The sequence below is a fragment of the Phytophthora parasitica genome (assembly GCF_000247585.1).
Source record: "Phytophthora parasitica INRA-310 unplaced genomic scaffold supercont2.3, whole genome shotgun sequence".
Lineage (NCBI taxonomy): Eukaryota > Oomycota > Peronosporomycetes > Peronosporales > Peronosporaceae > Phytophthora > Phytophthora nicotianae.
Genome location: NW_008648989.1, coordinates 36,045 through 54,971, shown reverse-complemented (window position 1 = coordinate 54,971; position 18,927 = coordinate 36,045). Strand labels below are relative to the sequence as shown.

The following is an 18,927-nucleotide window of genomic DNA, read 5'->3' as shown; positions in this document are numbered from 1 at the left end:
GTGGTGATCTCGTGCTGGAGACGATCAGTATGACGAAGCTCGTGTTCAGCGTGGAGGAATTTCTGATGGAGGACATCAGGGCGGACGCTCGACAAATGTTGTCAACACGCAAGGGCTGCGAAGATCAGCCGTGTTAAGGTCGTTTGATGACACGTCCAACGACACATGCTCAGGAGCGTGTTACAGCTAGCAGCCTTGCGGATCATTTCGCGGTGTGGCGAATCCTGGTACTCGAAGCTCCTGCAGCAAACAATCTATTGCCGGATCATAGTTGCATGATGGTCGCGAACATCAATTTCACATCCAGCCTGCACGCGAGCTTGGCCACTGGATTCATTTTTTGTCGGTGGCAACGCTACTGCCCTCGATTGCTCCCGTCTGTGCGGCAAACGTCGCTGTCGATGACGCCTTCAGCTCTCAGTAAGGCTTACTGTAGCGGGCATTTGATTGACTTGACAAGTGCTGCTTCCCTCGTTGAAGTTGTTAACTCGTGTCACGATGCCGACGTGATCGGTCTGATTAGGACTTGATTTATTGGTCGAACAGCGGGAGGCTCAACATCCAACGCTTACGATGGTAGTCGCGATTTGCACCGTGAACAAAGGAGTGAACCGTGGAGATCACCGATTGAGCCTCCGCACCTTCAAGAAAGCAGCCCTGACCGTCGAATGTGGTCGACTACAGTAGGTTCTTGAACTTGAGAAGGAGTACATGAATGCTGCAACTGCCTCGAGGACCATCCACGAGTGCCCCTCGATCACCAAGCCTGGTGACTAGGATCTGTTGGCGGCGTAACTCTGTAGAATTACAACGGCGGCAGGCTCCGGTCTCTCATTCTTCAATTTGCTTCCTTCTCAGCAGCAAGACGATGACACTGTTCACGGCTCGACTCCATCGCTCGGCTGCCTTCATCGGGTGCATGGCATTGGTCTCCAACCTGTTGACATCCGTCACGACGGCGCAAACGACGGTCTCAACAGGTGGCACGAGTGTGCATGTCCTGTTCCAAACGGACAAGTGGGTTACGCCTAACATCCACTACAAGGCTGGCAGCGGCAGCTGGACAACCTCGCCTGGCGTCGCTATGTCCGCCAGCAACAACTCTGCCTACCCTTCTAACGACGGTTGGTTCCAGTTCGATGTCTCCTCCGCTACTTCACTTGAATTCGTCTTCAACGATGGCGTCGGAGCTGTCTGGGACAACAATAACAATGCGAACTACAAGGTCTCGGTAGCTGGAACGTACTCCGTCGTCAGCAAGGTCTCTGATTTCAAGACGGGTGACCTCGTGCGCCCCAGTGACGGCACGGGTTACCACATCCTCTTCCAGCCGATTACATGGGCCAAGCCGTACATGCACTTCAACGCTGGTAGCGGCTGGACGACTGTACCGGGATACATCATGACGCCCAGCACTTATGCCGGCAAGTTCTCGGCTGCCAATGGGTGGTACCAGTATGACATCTCCTCGACATCGAGCGTAGAGATCACGTTCAATGACGGCAATGGCGTCTGGGACAGCAACCTCAACGCTAACTACATCCGCACGTCCCCGGGTACTTATGCATTCGTGAACCAGAACACTGCGGCGCCTACGACTTCCCCATCCGTCCAGGGATACATCAACGGTCCAGGTTATAGTGTGACGTCAGCAAGTGAAGATGCCGGTGTACTCACTATTAACCTCGCTGTAAACACCGCTTCGACCTCGACCTCGTACGGCTCTGACCTGTCGGCACTCGTGGTGACGGTCACCAAGACGGAGAAAGACAGTGTCCGCGTGAAGATCCTGGACAAGAACAGCAAGCGCTGGGAAGTGCCCAGGGACCTGTTCACCGCCGGTTCTCTGGGTACGGACAGCACGGCAACGTCTGCTGCGACGGATCCGCTGTACTCGTTCAACTACACGCAGAATCCGTTCACGTTCAAGGTGGTGCGCAAGTCCGACGGCTACACGCTCTTCGACTCGTCTGGTATCTCGTTGGTGGTGAAGGATCAGTATCTGCAGGTGGCGACGGCGCTGGGCAGTGATCTGAGCGTATATGGCATTGGCGAGAGTACTCGCGACAACTTCAAGATGTCTTCAGGTGACAAGCAAACTCTGTGGGCGCGCGATCAGGGATCCGCTACTCCTATCGTCAACACTTACGGATCACACCCGTTCTTCTTAGGTATCAACAGTGCCGGTCAGGCCCACGGTGTGTTGCTACTTAACAGCAACGGTATGGATGTGACAATGGACAGTGGACACCTCGTTTACCAGGCTATCGGTGGTGTACTCGACTTCAATATCGTGGTTGGTCCGACCCCAGCGAACGTCGTCTCGCAATACACCAAGCTCATCGGACGTCCAAAACTCATGCCGTATTGGTCATACGGATTCCACCAGTGTCGTTGGGGCTACGGCTCTGTCGATGCTCTCCGTACTGTCGTGAACAAGTACAAGAGCAGCAATCTTCCGTTGGACGTCATCTGGGCCGACATTGACTACATGAAGAACTTCCACGACTTCACGCTGGATCCAGTCAACTTCCCACAAGCCAAGATGGCTGCCTTCATGGATGAAATTCACAGTAGTGGACAGAAATTCGTACCGATCATTGACCCCGGCATTCCTGATGACACGAATGACTACGCATACACAAAAGGTTTGTCGATGGATATCTTCATCAAGGACACAAGTGGCAAGCCGTATCTGGGTCAAGTGTGGCCTGGGCCGACGGTCTTCCCGGACTTCTTCCACCCGGACGCAAAGTCGTACTGGGGCGAACAGATCCAACTCATGTACAAGAGCTATAACTTCGACGGTCTCTGGATCGACATGAACGAGCTGGCGAATTTCTGTCCTGGAACCACCTGTGTCCGCCAGTCCGGTGTCACGTGTCCGAACACAGGAAGCATCAGCGCAATCACGACGTGTTGCTTGAAATGCTCAGGTGACGGTAACAAGTTCGACAACCCACCGTTCGCGATCAACAATGTTAATAGCCGTGACGCGATCTACAACAAAGGGATCTCGACCAGTGCCTTGCAGTACGGCAACATCCGCCAGTACGACACTCACAACTTGTACGGCATTACCGAATCCATTGTGACCAACGCTGTCCAAGAAGAGCTAGCCAACAAGCGATCCTTTGTGCTGTCGCGGTCAACGTTCCCTGGAAGCGGAGCTCACGTTGCTCACTGGACGGGAGACAACGCCGCCACTTGGAACGATCTACGTTGGTCGGTCCCTACTATTCTCAAATTCGGGCTGTTCGGTATCCCCATGGTCGGTGCCGATATCTGTGGATTCTCAGGAGCCTCCAACATGGAACTATGCGCGCGTTGGACAGCTCTGGGCTCGTTCTACCCGTTCGCACGCAACCATAACAACCTCGAATCTCCGGCGCAGGAAACTTACGTCTGGCCGGAGGTGGCGACGGTAGGGCAGAAATTCATTGGCATGCGCTACCGTCTGCTGCCGTACATCTACACACTCGGCTACCACGCGCATGTGGACGGTCTTCCTATTGCTCGCCCGTTGCTGATGGAATTCCCGACGGATACGGCCACGTACGGTATCAACCACCAGTTCATGTTGGGCAACGCATTGCTGGTGACTCCAGTTGTGAACCAGGGCGCCACGTCGGTCACAGGTTACTACCCTGCTGGCGTGTGGTATAACATCTTCGATTACTCCAAAATCTCCAGTACGGGACGGTCTGTGACGACGACGGTGACTCTGTACGACATGCCGGTGCACATTCGCGGCGGAACGATCCTAGCGATGCACCAGGCAGCTCTCACGAGCACGGCCGCTCGTCTCACTCCTTTTGATATCCTCGTTGCGCTACCTGCCACTGGAAGTGCCAACGGAGACCTTTACTTGGACGACGGCGAGACAATTAGCAACCCGAGCGCCACGATCGTCAAGTTTGCTGCGTCAGCCGGTACTTTCACGTCTACCGTTGAGAAGAACGACTACGCCGGTGCTCACTCAAGCCTGGTGAACAAGATAATCGTGCTCGGAGTGACGTCGTCGCCATCCAGTGTTTCTCTGGGTTCTATCTCCAAATACGATTCCGCCACGCAGCGTCTGGAGATCAGTCTTTCAAGCGTCAAGCAAGCCATCGACACGAGCTTTACCATCACGTGGAAGTAAGTAGAACCCTTCCAGCTCAGTATGTGCACAGCGATGTGATTTCTACCAAAACATTGATATTTGTCGTTGTATATTCTGAATCCCTGCGAAGTACAATGTAAACGATACTTGTACTGTTCTTTTGGTTACTTTTTATCGGGATAAATAACATTGGAGCTTCAGGGACCACAAGTCATACCGTGTGGCCACCATGGACACTAACATGTTGTTACCGAGTTTGGCGGTATCAGCTCGATCGTGTCGGCAGAGCTCGGTGACGACGATGACGGTTTACGCGAACGAGTTTACGAAGACACTGGATCATGCGGCAGGTTACGATGCATTGCGATTACGGGTAGATGTAGCGATGGTTGTCGGTGTAGAGAGGAGGTAGCATAGGCAGCGATGAAAGTCGCTCGATTCATCTCTCATTAATAAACATTCGCTCTAGACAGCAAGTCATCCGGATCTGCGGGATAATAAATACAGGCGCAGCATTACGGAACGAGTAGCGGGTACAGTAAACATTTGTCATCCGATCTTTTCGCATTACTGAGCCAAGTATCTGTCGAATTCCCTAATTAAGGGGCAGCTTGTAACCAGTCGTTTCCACCTCAAAGATACTCCGAGACCTCGCCCCTTTCCGTACTTCGACACCGATGTCGAACGTGGATGTGAATCTAGTCGTTTTGTATGCTGCGTCCTGCTCGCTCGCTCTCTGGGTTGCCACTAGGATTCTATCCCCCGAGCGGAAGCGGGCAGCTCGACACCGCGACTCACTTCCATTGTTAGGTGAGACGTGGGCAGCGATCAAGCATGCTGAACACTACTACGACTGGGAGGCTGAGATGACCGAGAAGATGGAGGGGAGGCCTTGGATGTTCGACGTTGTCGGTCGACCGACCGAGTTCGTCGTAGGCAGACCGGAGATCATCGAAGATATTCTTCTCACGCAATTCAAAAGTTTCGGCAAGGGTGAATACGTCCATGAAGTACTGAATGATCTCATTGGGGACGGCATTTTCAGCGTGGATGGTCACAAGTGGATGCGGCAACGCAAAACAGCGAGTAATTTGTTCTCCATGCGAGAATTGAGGGAGTCCATGGCGACGATCGTTCAGGAAAATGCGAATACTCTAAACGGAATACTCGAGTGTACTATGAGCAAAAGTGAGTCTCTGGATCTCTTCCATTTGCTTAATCGATTCACGTTCGAAGTCATCTCAGAGATCGCCTTTGGCATCAAGTTTGGGGGTCTACTCTCGGAATCGGAACATCCAGTGGAGACGGCTTTCAACTGCGCACAGCAAAGAATGTTTGAGCGATTTCTAGAACCGACGTGGCTGTGGAAGCTTCAGAGATGGTTAGACATTGGGAGCGAGCGAAAGTTGAAGAAGAACGTCCAAATTATTGATAATACGTGCTACAACATTATCTCTCGTTCGATAGAGGAGCGACACACTATGGGTAGTACTGCTAGTGGTTCAAAGAGAAACATCATATCACTGTTCTTAGACGGTGTTAGTGACGGTGCCAAGATCGAACAAGACCTTGATCCAAAGTTTTTAAGGGATATCGTGGTGTCTTTCATGACGGCAGGTCGGGACTCAACAACTGCAGCTCTCAGCTGGGTCTTCTACACTGTGAGTCAGTATCCCGAGGTCGAGAAGAAGATCCGTGAAGAGATCATCTCAAAGGTCCCAGAGCTCGCCAGTGGTGCCATTGCGTCGCCGTCCGCAACCCAAGCGAATGAATTGGTGTATCTCGAAGCTGTTGTGAAGGAGGTGCTTCGTTTAAACCCCGCTGTGCCGTCCAACATCCGTGAGGCGCTTGAAGATGTTGTTTTGTGTGATGGAACTATTGTGAAAGCCGGTGAAGCTGTAAGCTGGTCGTCTTACTCCTTGGGAAGAATGCCTCATATTTGGGGTTTGGACGCAAAAGAATTCAAACCGGAGCGATGGATCGACGCCACCAGGGGAAAACTCGTCACTGTATCCCCGTGCAAATACCCTCTTTTCAACGCAGGGCCTCGTAGCTGCCTTGGTACCAAGTTGGCAATGATGGAGATAAAGATCACCGCTGCTAGCGTGTTGAGCAAATACCATCTGACTGTTGTTCCGGGACAGACGATTACCTACAGGATCGGCTTGTCACTCGCCATGAAAAACGGTCTCAACATCAAGGTTGAGAAAGTTAACCGTCCATCTTGCTAATGCACTCAATGATTGTCTCTGTACGAAGGTAATCATAAGAAAATTTGATGTTTGGCGCTCGATACGCCAGCCCCCGCTTGGCTTTATTCCATTCCGATGCAAAGCGCGTCTCCCACATCGCTGGTGAAGAATAATTATGCGTATCCGGACGGACTCGAATGATGAAAGGTGGGTACTTTCTTGCTTCAGACGATAACATAATGTCAAGAAATCTTGTGATCGTTTCATGAAAGCATGTAGCAACATCGACAGCGTTCCAACCTCTGACTCCCATAGTTACATCGATACTTGACCGAGGACGATCTGGAGACCGTGGACGTGAAGCAAGTGATACAAGTGTTTCTTCACCGAATGCCACTCCGCTGAGCTCAATAGTTCTTAGATTGCAGAGACTCTTGAGAGCTTTCAATCCTTCATCCGTAAACACATTGCTGGGTCCAAAGCCATGATGAACTGAAGCTTCAATCAGCGCTAACCTCTCTAGTAATGGACAGCTATTGGCAACATGTCGAAGAAATTGATCGTCGAGACACTCACTCTCTCCCTGCATATCTGACAAAAGGACCTCCAGTGATGTAAGTCTCGGGCAGCCGTTAAGTACTGGAGCGAATCGATTCGACGGCGAGAGCGGTTCGACGTGGTGTCGCTCTTGAAGAACGTATTCTCTTCTCCATAGCGCAGTATTTCCCGGTAGTACCAGCGATTTCAGCTCAAGTTTTGGATACAAAGCAAAAATGGCAAACATTTCCTCGCTGCATGGTAAGCTGCACCAGTTCAACGACTTCAAGTGGCTACATCCCTTGCAAAACGCCTCCCAACTTTGAAGACTTAACCGCCTCATTTCGACACTGGTGAGTTGTCTCTTTCTTGTGTATGCTGCGAGTCTTAGTCCTTCGATATGTTCCAAGTGTGGGCAATATTTACCGATCATGGCAGCAGTAGCATCCACATTTTCATTTGGGAATAACGAAGAGAGAACGAGTTTCTTCAATCCACATTCTTTAACTGAACGTGATCGAGACAATGCATCCAACGATGCCAATGCAGCATGGAGCGCTTCAAGCACGTTGTGAACAGATCGCCGTCTGTGCATCAAATGTGTTTGTTGTGGCATCACCAATTCCTTTAGGTTTGCACAATTTTTACTCATAGCCACCAAAAGCGATACGAGATGATCCGACTCCATGGGTATACCTGACAAGTCCAGACGCTCAAGATATTGGTAATTGGAAAATATGTCTTCCCAGGACTGCAACATTTTGTCTTCATCAACTTTGCCACTGTCATGAATCGTAACGTCAAATGGGTCGTTCATCCAGAGCTCAATTCGCTGTCGTGATTGCTTCGCCATAGTAATCTCTTCCAATAAGCGTTTCAGCTCGTTGTCAATATGTTGCGCTTTACTTTGTGCCTGCATCTCCTCACTCTGCGGCGTGACCAATGCTCTCGATTCGTTTTCTTCCAATAAACTCCGAGTCGGGCGACTGTATGAAGAACACGAGAAAAGTCCCCACATGAGCTGCCAAATGCCCCCGGAAGGTGCAGCATTCGTTGAACTCATTTGGCCATTAGCTCCTGTGGCGATTTCAATGCGCTCCTCGCCTCCATTTTTAATGTCGGCGGAAGGATCTCGCTGAAACTTGAATATCACCATCGAGTCACGAAAATGACTTTCAACGTCTTCCATCGCGGACTCCCAAGACTTGGAAACTGCTGCAAGGTTGCGGATCGCTGCTCCATTCCGACGGTTAGTGGCTAGATCCTCTCTGGACAAGAGCTTGATTGCTAAATTGTCGTGCAGGAAGCTCAGCAGGTTGAGCAGCACGACCACGGGCAAGTCGTCCAAGCGGTCCATTATCCCTGTAGGAATGGCTACATTATGATGATTTTGTGTTTCGTACATCATATAGCCATTTCACTGCTGGTGGTGTCAAAACGTCAAGTGATCAGCATGTCGAGCAGCTACAAGCAGAAGAAGATGAAGACGCTGGCTACGCGCAAGAAAACGCGTAAACGCCGCATTGAGGAAGGTATGACGTTCGAGGACGACTCGGGTCGCTTGTTCCAGCCACCGAGCACGCGCGACCCGCGTTGGAAGAACCCTTCGATCGAGACTGTAGTGTCCGGCATCACCAAGAGCAAAGGGCAGAAGAAGGCGGCTAAAAAACGCCGCAAACTTGTTGCCAGCAAAGACAAAGATAAAGATGATGCAATCGAAGTCGTCCAGCAGGAGTCTGCCAGCAGCGACGAGGAAGTGGAGGAGCTGAGCGACGAAGAACCCGTCAATGATGCGCTCTTTGATCTACCGAAGACGCCTTTGCGGTTGTGCACGTCGCTGGATGATGTGGTGGCGAAAGCTATAGCGAAGCACGCGGAGATCCGCCGCAAAGACGGTCGTCAGAAGACGAAGGTGCTGTTGCTGGTGGATGCGCGATCAATTTTCAAGCTCATGAAGAAGAAGATGAACATCCGTCCCGAGATGGTCAAGGCGAAGAGTAAACTGGGCGTGAGCTCCAGTAAAAAGCCTGAAATGGCGTACAAGAACACGGGTCTGGTGAAGACGCCTCTGGACCGCTTCAAGGACGTCAACAAGCCTGTTCTCACGGGCTACAAGAGCGGCAAGTTGTCGTCTGTGCTCGCTGAGGATCTGTCCTTCTACCCGTACACGGAGTTCAAAGTGCAGCACGTGATTTTCGTGGCCAAGAACGCCGCGTCGTCCATCAACCTGGATCGCAACCTGCTGCGCAACGTCGAGCTGCACTCGTTCGTTATTGACGACAAGAGCGCTACGAGCGTGTCAGAGGACGAACTCAAGGCGCTGGAAAAAGCCTATCAAGTCTCAAGCGCTTAGTGCAGCAGTTCTTGTTAGTGTTTACAGCAATAGAAGGTGACGACTATTTGTGCTCGAAGCATGCCATTATCATGTGCGACAAGGTATTCGATTATTTTTCGCTTGGTTTGAGTATGGGATCTGATTTATTGGTGTGGCGCACATCGATCGTTAACCGCAGAAGATCGTTCATTATTGAAGCTAGCTGCTCCTGAAGCTGAGCCACCCGCACCTGATACTTCCCCGATGGCCGACGTGGCGCCTCCAGTAGACACTCCAGAGGTGCCTGTAGATGGCGGAGGCGTGGACCCCGTCGCCGTACCGAGCGCCTCGCCAGCGCCTGAGGTCTGGTCCGACCACCTGAACACGACCGACTATTCGCTGCTGCTTGGGCTCCCATTGGGTTCGCTACTGGTGATTCTGTTCATACTACGTGTACTATGGCGGCCCAAATCGGGTCCCAAGTTCCGACTGCCCAAGCAGGTGCCAACGTACGGCAGTATAGCGATGGACGACGATAGTTACGACTACGACGGGGACTCGAATGACCTCATCTACGCCGGCCAAGTGGCGGGCCGCTACGACACGCGCTGGACGCGCACCTTCGACTTTGTCTTCCTTGTGGGCATGACGCTCTTCGCTGCAGCACTCGCTGGTCTCACAACGTTGCTGGAGCCCGAACTCTGGGAAAACACGAGCTTCTGGTTCTTCCTGCTGCCCAAGGTACTCATCATGATGGGCGTATCCACACTCGGAGGCATCATCTGCCGCTTCTTCTGCATCGTGGACGACGCTGGCTACGTCATTACGGAGCGTAATTCCGTGTTCAAGGTCAACTACACGCGGAAGTTCCAGCTATTAGCGGCATACCTCGTGCCGCTGTTGGTTAAGCCCGACGAAGAGTCATGTGCCGCTTGCAATGGTCCTCTAGCACTGGCATGGGGGGACTTTGTGACGCTCTTGTGTTTCTTGCTGCTCATCAAGCCTATCCGCGAGCGTTCCACGCTGTTTATGCTGCAGTTTAACTCACTCGATCGCCCTGAAGACCGACCACACACACTCAAGTGGATTGTGGCCGGTAACGTCTTCCCCGGTCTCTTCGTACTGCTGTTCTTCCGCTGGTTATTCGCCCGTACGACGCAGTCCGACCTCGTCTTCATCCTTGTGTTCGTAACCAGCATCGGTGACGGACTGGCGGAACCCATTGGCATTGCATTTGGCAAGCACAAATACTCGACCAGTACGTGTTGCTCCAAGCGCAAATATACGCGGAGCTTTGAAGGCTCGGCGTGTGTCTTCCTGTCTGGTATCGTGTTCCCAGCACTGCAATACGCCGACTTTGAGACGCCGATGCAGCTGTGGCTCACGATGATCATCCTGCCGTTTGTAGTGGCCTATGCAGAGGCCACAGCGCCGCATACGATGGACGCTCCTGTGCTTATGGCAGCCACGGGGCTTGTGCTCTACACGATCATCCACATCTTTTAACCACCAAAGTCAGCAATCTACGCATGTAGCCATCTGAGACCAGTAGCCATCAGGAAGTAACGACGAACAGAGTTGGCGATTTATTAACATGGTGGTGCCTTGCTCTATCCTTCATAAATGATAACACCTTCCTTCGGAATAGGTTGCGGTGGTACGTATTGTTTCGGGGCGGGAGGTGCGAAGGTCTTCTTGCCCTCGGAAAACTTCGCGAGTGCAGCCATGTGCTCATCAGTAAATGGGTTCGTTGATGACGAGTCTACTTGTAGCCATGGATGTTGTAGTGCCATCGCAGCAGGAGGACGCTCTCGCGGATTTAGCACTAGCAAATACTCGATGAACTTCTTGGCCTGGTGAGAAACCATCGACTCGAGCTCTTTAGGGTACTCGAACTCGCCCTTGACGATCTTGTCTTCCACCTGCGACATAAAGCGAGCGTCGAATGGGAATTGTCCGAATAGCAGGACGTACGTGACGACACCAAGCGACCACAAATCGATAGCCCAGCCGTAACTTCCGTGCTTGTGGAACATCTCGGGCGCCATGTAGTGTGGCGTTCCGTTCATACCCGACATTTCACTGCCACCGACAGTACCCATGTGTGCCAGGCCGAAATCGATGAGCAGTACGCCACTACGCAAGTCTTGTGTCTTGCACAAAATGTTCTCCACCTTCACGTCGCGGTGGGTGATTCCGTTAAGGTGCAAATATGCCAGTACACTTAGCAATTGCCGGACAATTTCAGCCACATCGCACTCGCGAATACGCGGAGCCCCGGGCCTGCAGATCGCGTCCATAACCTCACCGCCCGTCGCCTTATCCGTCACGATGGCAAACTTGTCCTCGTCTTGGAACACCTGTCGCAGTCGGAGAATTCCTGGGTGTTTGACGCGACCCAGGATGGCCAGCTCGGACTGCAATGCTTCGACGCGGTTGGGTGTGGACAGATACTCCTGCCGTACAAACTTGACGGCCACTTCCTCGTCGCACTCGCGTTCTTCTCGCTCACGCTGTTGCTCCTCCGCCAGCGTCTTGGCGCGAGTGCGGTAGTGCGGCCGCTTTTTCTTGGCCACGAACACCTGACCAGTCTTGCCTTCACCGATCTGGTACAGAATGTCGTACGTGTCCTCGAACGTTGGTTTCTTCTTGTCATGGAGACCAAAGCCGAGGATGCCCGACGCAGTCATGCGGTTGTCCTCGGTCGAGTCCTCTAGAGATCCTCGACGGCTGAAGCAGCTGAAGCAGCGTAGCATGTTGCCGTCGCTTGTTCCGGTTGTGTTATGTGTATCGAATTTTTCGATGTGGAAGCGTTTAGAAGCTTTCACGTGAACGGGAATGAGCAGCTCCGATCGGGTGGCGGAATGGCCATGAGTGACGTACGCGCTCTGCCCTTTCGTGGTGACAACAATGCAGATATGTCGCGTGAAGGTCGCACGAAGAAACTGTCTTTTTGAAATGTAGCCATGTGCTTGGCGACTTTAGCACATGACAGGCTGGATGTCAAGTGATTGCCACCAGAACTTGCAGTCTCCGTACGGTTGTATGGAAAGCAAGTGTTGTGGACAGCGCCGTTCATTCAGCGGCTCAGCTTTTAACTGGCGTGTCGCTTTCGACTGTCAAGTTGAAGGCTTATGTCGACAGATGCGACTCTTAGAATGAGTGGGAATGTGGTTACTAAAAAGGCAAGAACTCCTCCATTTAATAGGTCAGCGCTCGTGTAATGCACAAGTTGTAAGCGAGCTACATAGTTCCGTAACTACCTTTTCAATAGGGCTTGAAGATGACATAATGCCCCCCAACAATGGGGGAATCCCGAGAAATTAAAAAGAAATATATCACGTTGAAGCCTTTCGGCAACGCAATTAACGTTGAAAACTGTTTGTCAACCTGTTCTGCTAGTTTATCCTATACGAACAGCGGGTCCTTTTAGATCGTAACTACGAAGGTTCCTGCCTAATATGATTACCAGATATGCGATTTTCACAGGGAATACACTATGCCTTTACGTCGCACACATTTATTTTTCGAGCATCCGACGAACATGAGGAGCTCTTTTGAGATGACAATGATGCTGGCCGTGACGGGGATCACAAACTTCTGCATGTTCCCCGCCATCCACAGCCTCTACCGCCGGCAGTTCGTCTTTGAGGTGCGCGGCAACTCGTACTCGTCTCGTTCAGGCAACCCAGCTTTCGAGCATATCTTACACGCGTATGGTGAACTCTGCAGGCATTCATCGGCATGTTCACAATGACCACCAGCTTCATGTACCACGTGTGCGACAGTATTGATGGGTCGCTGTGGCTAACTGAAGGACAATGGCATCGGCTTGACAACATCGGCGCCATCATGAGCTTCGTCAGCTGGAGTATCCATCTCATGGACCTGGGGCATCCGGTACTGGAGCGATATGTGCAGTACTTCTTTTTGGGAGTGGTGCTGGTCTTCCAAGAGAAAAATCCGTGGGACGAACTTAACTCTGTAATCCCCGTTGCTGGCAGCTTCGTGCTGTTACTCATGACGTTCGCGATGCGAAGGCGCGTGCCCAAGTACGACTACCAGCAATTTAGAAGAGGGCTAATGCTACTGGCATGCGGAATATTGTGCTTCGTGCGCGGTCTGGACGACGACACCGACCCGTTTCGGTTTTTCCACGGCTGCTGGCACGGCTTCGTTGGGGCTGCCGCGTACTACAATTTCAAAGTGTTGCCCGACCGGAATGCCAAGCGAGGATCGCACTTGCCCATCAAAAGGCAAGATTAAATGTGCGTGTAAGAATACCTAACGAAATAGACTGTTAACAGAGACTTGTAAGACATGGGTGTGTCTGCTCTTCTGTCGATGTGGATGGTAGGGTGTGTGCAGCATTCACTCCTCTAGCCTTGACTCCCGATCATCTAAGAGTTTGTCCTCTAGACAATTAGGTGAGCTGCGTCTAGCCTGGCATGGTTCGCCGGTAGGAAATCCACGCACAGTAAGGTACAGTATGATGCGACGTCGCTTGTGAACCGAGCTCAATTCGTCAACATCCGTAATCAGGTCACGACAAGGAGATCGCGGCGGCAAAGATATTTTCAAACCGGCGAAGTTGCTGCATGTTCTCCACGACGAAAAGCATACGCTGCACCGAGTTGCACACCATGTAGTAACGTCACTCGTAGTCATTCGTCCGCACATTCGCGCTGCCGAGACGACACATGGGTTCAAACGAACACGTACTTGTTGCCTGTCTGTGCATAGTTCCGATGCATTTCGGCCAATCACATGGCGATCGCTTCTCCCCCCTCCGGCGGCATGGGCAGCTACGGCAGCATCTCTCAAGTCGATCTCGAGCAGCAAGAGGAGCACACGATGAGCCTCGCGGACCGCCTGTACGCGTACGACCTGACGTGGTCTACCAAGCTGTACCACCGCTTTGGTCGCGACCCAACTCCGCGTCTGTGCTGGGAGATTTTCTCGCACTCGGGCGATGGCTTCCTGTACGTTTTACCTGCTTGTTCCGCCGGTGCGTTCTATGGGGACAAACCTAATGGCAATTCTCTGTTATTGATTTCAGGTGGATCCTGACGATCCCGCCGCTTATGGGACTGCTGTGGGTGGCCGGTCTCATCGGTCCTTTTGAACCGGCCACCAAGATGCTGCTGTCGGCGCTCTTCACGGTCATGACGGTGGACATCATCGCCATCATGCTGCTTAAATTCGTGTTCCACCGTCAGCGACCGCCCTTCCACCAGGCAGACATGCGCTTCGTAGGACCTGACCAGCACTCGTTCCCGTCCGGTCACTCCACGCGCGTGTGGGCCATGGTGGCTATGCTCATTTACATCGCCGAGACGCATCCGTGGATCCTGCGCAGGTTCTTCTACGACCTGTCACCGGCGGTGCTGGTAGCCATCTCGATCGTCTGGGCGCTAGTCATCAACTTCTCGCGCGTGGCGCTCGGCCGTCACTACCCGACCGACGTGCTCGCCGGCACGCTCATTGGCTTCTTCGTCTTCTGGCCAGTCTCACTCTTCTTCATCAACCACTACAACATGCTGGACGCGCCGCCCCCGCCGTACTGAGCTACTCGCAGTTAGGTGAGACCAAGAACAGGCAGCTAGAGACTGTAGCCAGGAGCTTATCTTCTCCAGGTTAGGTAGCTAGAGTGATTCAACAAGGTGTACCCTTGTCTCTTTTTGTAAGTTGGCGTTCACAACGTCCTGCTATCGTGCTGGACAAAGTTGTCCACCTCGACCGTTACGGTATCCCTAACTTACTGTTACAGTAAGTGAGGTGCATACTCTATCTGAAATCATTTGCTTGTCAAAGCTCACGCGCCCTTTTTCTTTTCAAATGGGTCCCCCCATTCTCGCCATTCGAGCAGCTCCAGTACAACTGCCCAGTACTGCTCGATAATCTCCGCTCCATTTTAGACGGAACCAGAACTCCAGGACGTCCGAGCGGCGACCACAAAGGCACCCCTTAAATAGTCTCCACTCGACTGTTTGTCAGTTTGCTATTGTGCTACTCCGTTGACACGCAAATGAGCACCACATTTGGCTTCGGAGAGTACGAGGCGTTGCTGCTCTGCGATCGTGTCAACTCGGCGCTGACGTTTTGCAGAGAACTCTTCAGTCGAGAGTACGTGGTGCAACGCGTGACAAGGCAAGAACTTGCTATTGCAGTCAAAGAGAACGAGAGCCAATGGCGCGGAGTAGCGAGGATTCATGCAGGACACGTCGTCGTCAGTGTCGACGACGTTCCCGTGCGTGGCTTATCGTCCCGTCAATTCTCTGAGCTCTGGTATCCGCCAGCTCCTGAGGCTTCAAACACGATAAAATATAGGCGAGTTCGTCTTCGTGACCGTAAACGTGCTGAACTTGAAGTGGAGATGCAAAAGCAGTGGACAAGTTCAGGGCCAATGCGGTTCACTCCAGTTCAAGATGATAGTGAACTTCGAGCTAAGATGACTGAAGTCCATGAGTTGATCTGGTCTCATCAGTTGACAGAGGCCCATGCGGTGCTGCGCTCCCTACCTGCTGGAAGTGACCCAATGGTGTGTCTATTGGCCGCTGAGCTTGAGGTGGTGCGAGTGCTGGTGTCCAAGGATGTTTTGTACTTAAAGCAGGCCCAACGCGCAGCGAACCAGGCGGTGGCTTGGCTCGAGAGTATGCACGATTTGACTTCTCAATCATATTCGAGTCGCAAGCAGACGCAGCTCGCACTAGGTGAAGCCCTCTTCTTGTCGGCTCTGTTACGTCTGGGAGGTGACCAACGTCTAGCTGCAATTGCTACTGCGAGACGCTGCGCAGCGATTTACGTCGAATTGAAGGAGAAGTTCTTGATTTCTACAACCAAGAGAGAAAAGCTGCTGATACCTGACAGAGAATTGCAAATGTTTCAGAAGAGGATTCGATTTGGATTGGGCGTACTTCACGTCGGTGGAGCACTCGCTTTGAAGAAGACCTCGCTGGAATGGATCGGTGTGTTGCTTAAAGGCGCGTGTGATATAAAGAAAGGTCTTGAACACTTACTGGACTGCGGCACAATCGATGAAGGTGGTCAGGGTCACCTTCAAGCTAACTGGGCTGCGTTGACGCTCATGCACTTCTCGACTGCAATTCGCCTTATCCAGCAGCGCAATGGACAGGGTGTTGACCTGCTCAATACATCAATCAGTGTGTGTAAACAAGTTGCACTTCAGCGCCACCCGAAGGCACTGGTTTTTCTTTGGAGCCAAACAACCACCACAAATTTCGATGTGGACCGCTTTAAACGCCTTGAGATCGAATTAACTCGAGCAGTAAAAGACGAGGAACGGGCTCATCTCGTTGCTTTCGATGTTGGATATCGACACTTTCTAGCCCGCGATTTCGACCGAGCATCGATGCAGTTTATGCCTATCTGCAAGTGTTCCAGTGCACCGTCAAAGCTGCGTGGACTCAGTAGCCTCTTCCTTGGAGTTGGATATCTTCTGACGTCTCATGACACTAGTGAACTAGTCCTACTAGATACCAAGTTGTTGACCTCGGTACGACTACTTCTACGGTCAGCTCGGCGGTTCTTGGCGCTTCGATTAGAGGACAAGGCAGAAGACTTTGAGTCTGCGTCGTTGCATGAGCGGCTTGGAGATTATCTGGAGAGAAGTGACGAATATCTGCTGCTCCTTCCTTGGGAGATTCTGTACGTGTACTATCACTCCACCAAGACGATCGTGACGTCTTTGAAATCTGACGTGGTTCAGCATCAACACCATGTTGCTGCTATGGAGCATCTCAATCATCTCTTGAACTCTGCAACAACCAAGCAGAATTATGACACAGAGCTAACTCTCCTCCGAGCCATCGTTCTCTTCAATCTAAAAGAGTTCGATACCAGCGACAATGAGCTTCAAAAACTCTGGTCCGATAAATTCTCTCTTGGAAGTCCAAGAAGCTCTGCGTTTGGTCGTCTGCTAAACCAGCGGTCTTCTCGTGCACCAGCATTTATTGCCCCAGTGGCTTGGTTTTATCAACTACGACTGATTGTCGAACGCAGATACTCCCAATCAACACTCACATCCCCGGTATCATCGCCAAAGTGCGGCAAAAACGAGAGTGCTGCCACCTTTGCAGGTGTTGTTCAGCAATCACCTTATCCATACCATTACGTCTACAGCGGGAAACTACAAGCACTGAACAAACTAGTTACTCGACTTGCGAATGACAAGATCAACGACAATTGCAGTAGTCCAATGGGACATAACAGCATGAAGTGGTGACGTAGCAAAACATGTTTATTTAAGCTGTAGAATACATGCACAAAACTAGTCCACGCATACAAGTAGTGGATGCGTAAATGCTTACAGCAAGTTTGTCTTGGGTCTGATAGATTAGGCAGCGCGGGTGTTTGCAAGTTCATCGTCTTCCTCATCGTTCGTACCGCGTCGTCCTCGGCTCTTCCACGCAAAACGAGACGGGAATGCCGGCTTGGACACCGTGGGGGCAGTGAAGCGACCGAAGCGTGACTTGCTCTTGGCGGCCTGCTGAGCTGGCGGCGAATACACGAACGATTCCTCAATATCTTCTTCAAAGGATTTCGTGGTGCTGTTGTTGTTGCTCGCTGGGACCGAAAGCTTCCGGTTCAGTAGGCCAGCCACAGAGCTCAAGCCGCTGGCAGCGACTGAGGGTAAAGTACTTGATCGATTCTTCTTCTGGTCGATGTCCTTCTCCTCATCTTCGAGGGATGACGTTGGTGAGCTGGTTGGCTTGCTTGAACGACGACTAGAAAGCGCGCTAAGCACGCTCGACGCGCGCCAACGACTGCCACTTTTCTTTCGAGATTCTTGCTCTTCTTGCTCTTCGTTCTTCTCTTCCAAAGTATTCTGGCCGGATACAGGAGAGTCGCTGATGATTGAGCTCGCACGCTCGCTGTCGGTATCAAAATACTTCGGAGTATTGTGGGTCTCTTCATCGCTGAGATTGTGTTCATCGAAGTCCGTCTTGGACGGAACATCAGCGTACGAGTCTCCACGGGATCGGAACACGTCGTCGTACGAGTTATTGCGAGACCGGAACACATCAGCGTAGGAGTCGTTGCGAGATCGGATCGAATCTGCGTACGAATCACCGCGAGATCGAGTGGAATCAGCGTACGAGTCTTCGCGAGAGCGGAACAGGTCGGCAGGAGATTCGTCACGCGCATCACTAAGTGGACTCGACGCCAAGCTGCCTCGAGGAGTGTCCGAGTCCAAGGACGGCTCTTGGAAGAACGAGCCGGAGCGAACAGAGGAAGGCCGGTCGAAGTCGGATATGCTGCTAGGGCGCTCGTTGTCAACCTCAAGTGTTTCCTCCTTCACAGGCGAAGACGGAGCGATGGTCGACATGGGAACAGGAGTCTCTGTGGACGGGGTGGTGTCGAAAGCAGAGCTGTCGTTCTCGCTTGCCCAGTGACGGTTCTCCTCGACACCTGAGTCGTTCAAGCCGTGGACAAGGGGCTTGTGCTCTTCCATCGCGTCCACAAAACTATCGCTGCTCGCATCGCTCTTGTCGTCAGTGATCGTCGAGTGGTCTTCGGAAATAGAAAACTCAAGCCCCATGTTCACCGAGCTCGAAGATGCCCGAGGAGTTAAGTCTTCGTGGGCAAGAGGTGAGTTGATTGGAATACTTGCAGCAACGGGGCTGACAGGAGCAGGTTCCGCCCTCTCGGGTTCGATTAACTGCACCGAAGCTGGGGTGTCCGGAGCAAGTGTGGCATCAACGTAGCTTGAAACGTCTTCAAGCTCTGAGTCATCGTCGCTTTCATCGCTGTCGCTT

The 18,927-nt window shown here is 52.1% G+C and overlaps 11 protein-coding genes across 11 annotated transcripts; 8 read left to right on the top strand and 3 right to left on the bottom strand.

Annotated features, from left to right (window-relative positions):
* Positions 1-588: 588 nt before the first annotated feature.
* Positions 589-4,250, top strand: PPTG_01216 (hypothetical protein). Its single transcript, XM_008894453.1, has one exon. It carries the CDS (start codon positions 716-718, stop codon positions 4,142-4,144), a length of 3,429 nt encoding a protein of 1,142 aa, XP_008892701.1. The 5' UTR covers positions 589-715; the 3' UTR covers positions 4,145-4,250.
* Positions 4,251-4,334: 84 nt separating this feature from the next.
* PPTG_21015 (hypothetical protein) lies at positions 4,335-4,517 on the top strand (the record flags this gene model as incomplete). Its single annotated transcript, XM_008895467.1, has 1 exon — positions 4,335-4,517. One exon carries the CDS (start codon positions 4,335-4,337, stop codon positions 4,515-4,517), a length of 183 nt encoding a protein of 60 aa, XP_008893715.1.
* A 265-nt stretch (positions 4,518-4,782) lies between these two features.
* Positions 4,783-6,384, top strand: PPTG_01215 (hypothetical protein; the record flags this gene model as incomplete). The annotated part of the gene is made up of 2 exons (XM_008894452.1): positions 4,783-6,292; positions 6,365-6,384. 2 exons carry the CDS (start codon positions 4,783-4,785, stop codon positions 6,382-6,384), a joined length of 1,530 nt encoding a protein of 509 aa, XP_008892700.1.
* A 432-nt stretch (positions 6,385-6,816) lies between these two features.
* PPTG_01214 (hypothetical protein) lies at positions 6,817-8,191 on the bottom strand (the record flags this gene model as incomplete). The annotated part of the gene is made up of 2 exons (XM_008894451.1): positions 6,817-6,830; positions 6,874-8,191. 2 exons carry the CDS (start codon positions 8,189-8,191, stop codon positions 6,817-6,819), a joined length of 1,332 nt encoding a protein of 443 aa, XP_008892699.1.
* PPTG_21014 (hypothetical protein) lies at positions 8,190-9,290 on the top strand. Its single transcript, XM_008895466.1, has one exon. The coding sequence runs from the start codon at positions 8,216-8,218 to the stop codon at positions 9,185-9,187; it is 972 nt and encodes a 323-aa protein (XP_008893714.1). The 5' UTR covers positions 8,190-8,215; the 3' UTR covers positions 9,188-9,290.
* A 49-nt stretch (positions 9,291-9,339) lies between these two features.
* On the top strand, positions 9,340-10,806 carry PPTG_21013 (hypothetical protein). Its single transcript, XM_008895465.1, has one exon. The coding sequence runs from the start codon at positions 9,413-9,415 to the stop codon at positions 10,652-10,654; it is 1,242 nt and encodes a 413-aa protein (XP_008893713.1). The 5' UTR covers positions 9,340-9,412; the 3' UTR covers positions 10,655-10,806.
* On the bottom strand, positions 10,679-12,034 carry PPTG_01212 (CAMK protein kinase). Its single transcript, XM_008894450.1, has one exon. It carries the CDS (start codon positions 11,902-11,904, stop codon positions 10,759-10,761), a length of 1,146 nt encoding a protein of 381 aa, XP_008892698.1. The 5' UTR covers positions 11,905-12,034; the 3' UTR covers positions 10,679-10,758.
* A 649-nt stretch (positions 12,035-12,683) lies between these two features.
* Positions 12,684-13,469, top strand: PPTG_01211 (hypothetical protein). Its single transcript, XM_008894449.1, has 2 exons — positions 12,684-12,800; positions 12,881-13,469. The coding sequence occupies exons 1-2, from the start codon at positions 12,693-12,695 to the stop codon at positions 13,412-13,414; spliced, it is 642 nt and encodes a 213-aa protein (XP_008892697.1). The 5' UTR covers positions 12,684-12,692; the 3' UTR covers positions 13,415-13,469.
* Positions 13,470-13,680: 211 nt separating this feature from the next.
* On the top strand, positions 13,681-14,890 carry PPTG_01210 (hypothetical protein). Its single transcript, XM_008894448.1, has 2 exons — positions 13,681-14,130; positions 14,208-14,890. The coding sequence occupies exons 1-2, from the start codon at positions 13,916-13,918 to the stop codon at positions 14,713-14,715; spliced, it is 723 nt and encodes a 240-aa protein (XP_008892696.1). The 5' UTR covers positions 13,681-13,915; the 3' UTR covers positions 14,716-14,890.
* Positions 14,891-14,959: 69 nt separating this feature from the next.
* PPTG_01209 (hypothetical protein) lies at positions 14,960-17,499 on the top strand. Its single transcript, XM_008894447.1, has one exon. It carries the CDS (start codon positions 15,177-15,179, stop codon positions 17,391-17,393), a length of 2,217 nt encoding a protein of 738 aa, XP_008892695.1. The 5' UTR covers positions 14,960-15,176; the 3' UTR covers positions 17,394-17,499.
* On the bottom strand, positions 17,388-18,372 carry PPTG_01208 (hypothetical protein; the record flags this gene model as incomplete). The annotated part of the gene is made up of 1 exon (XM_008894446.1): positions 17,388-18,372. A coding segment is annotated over one exon (868 nt), but the record flags the coding sequence as incomplete, so codon positions are not given.
* Positions 18,373-18,927: the final 555 nt, after the last annotated feature.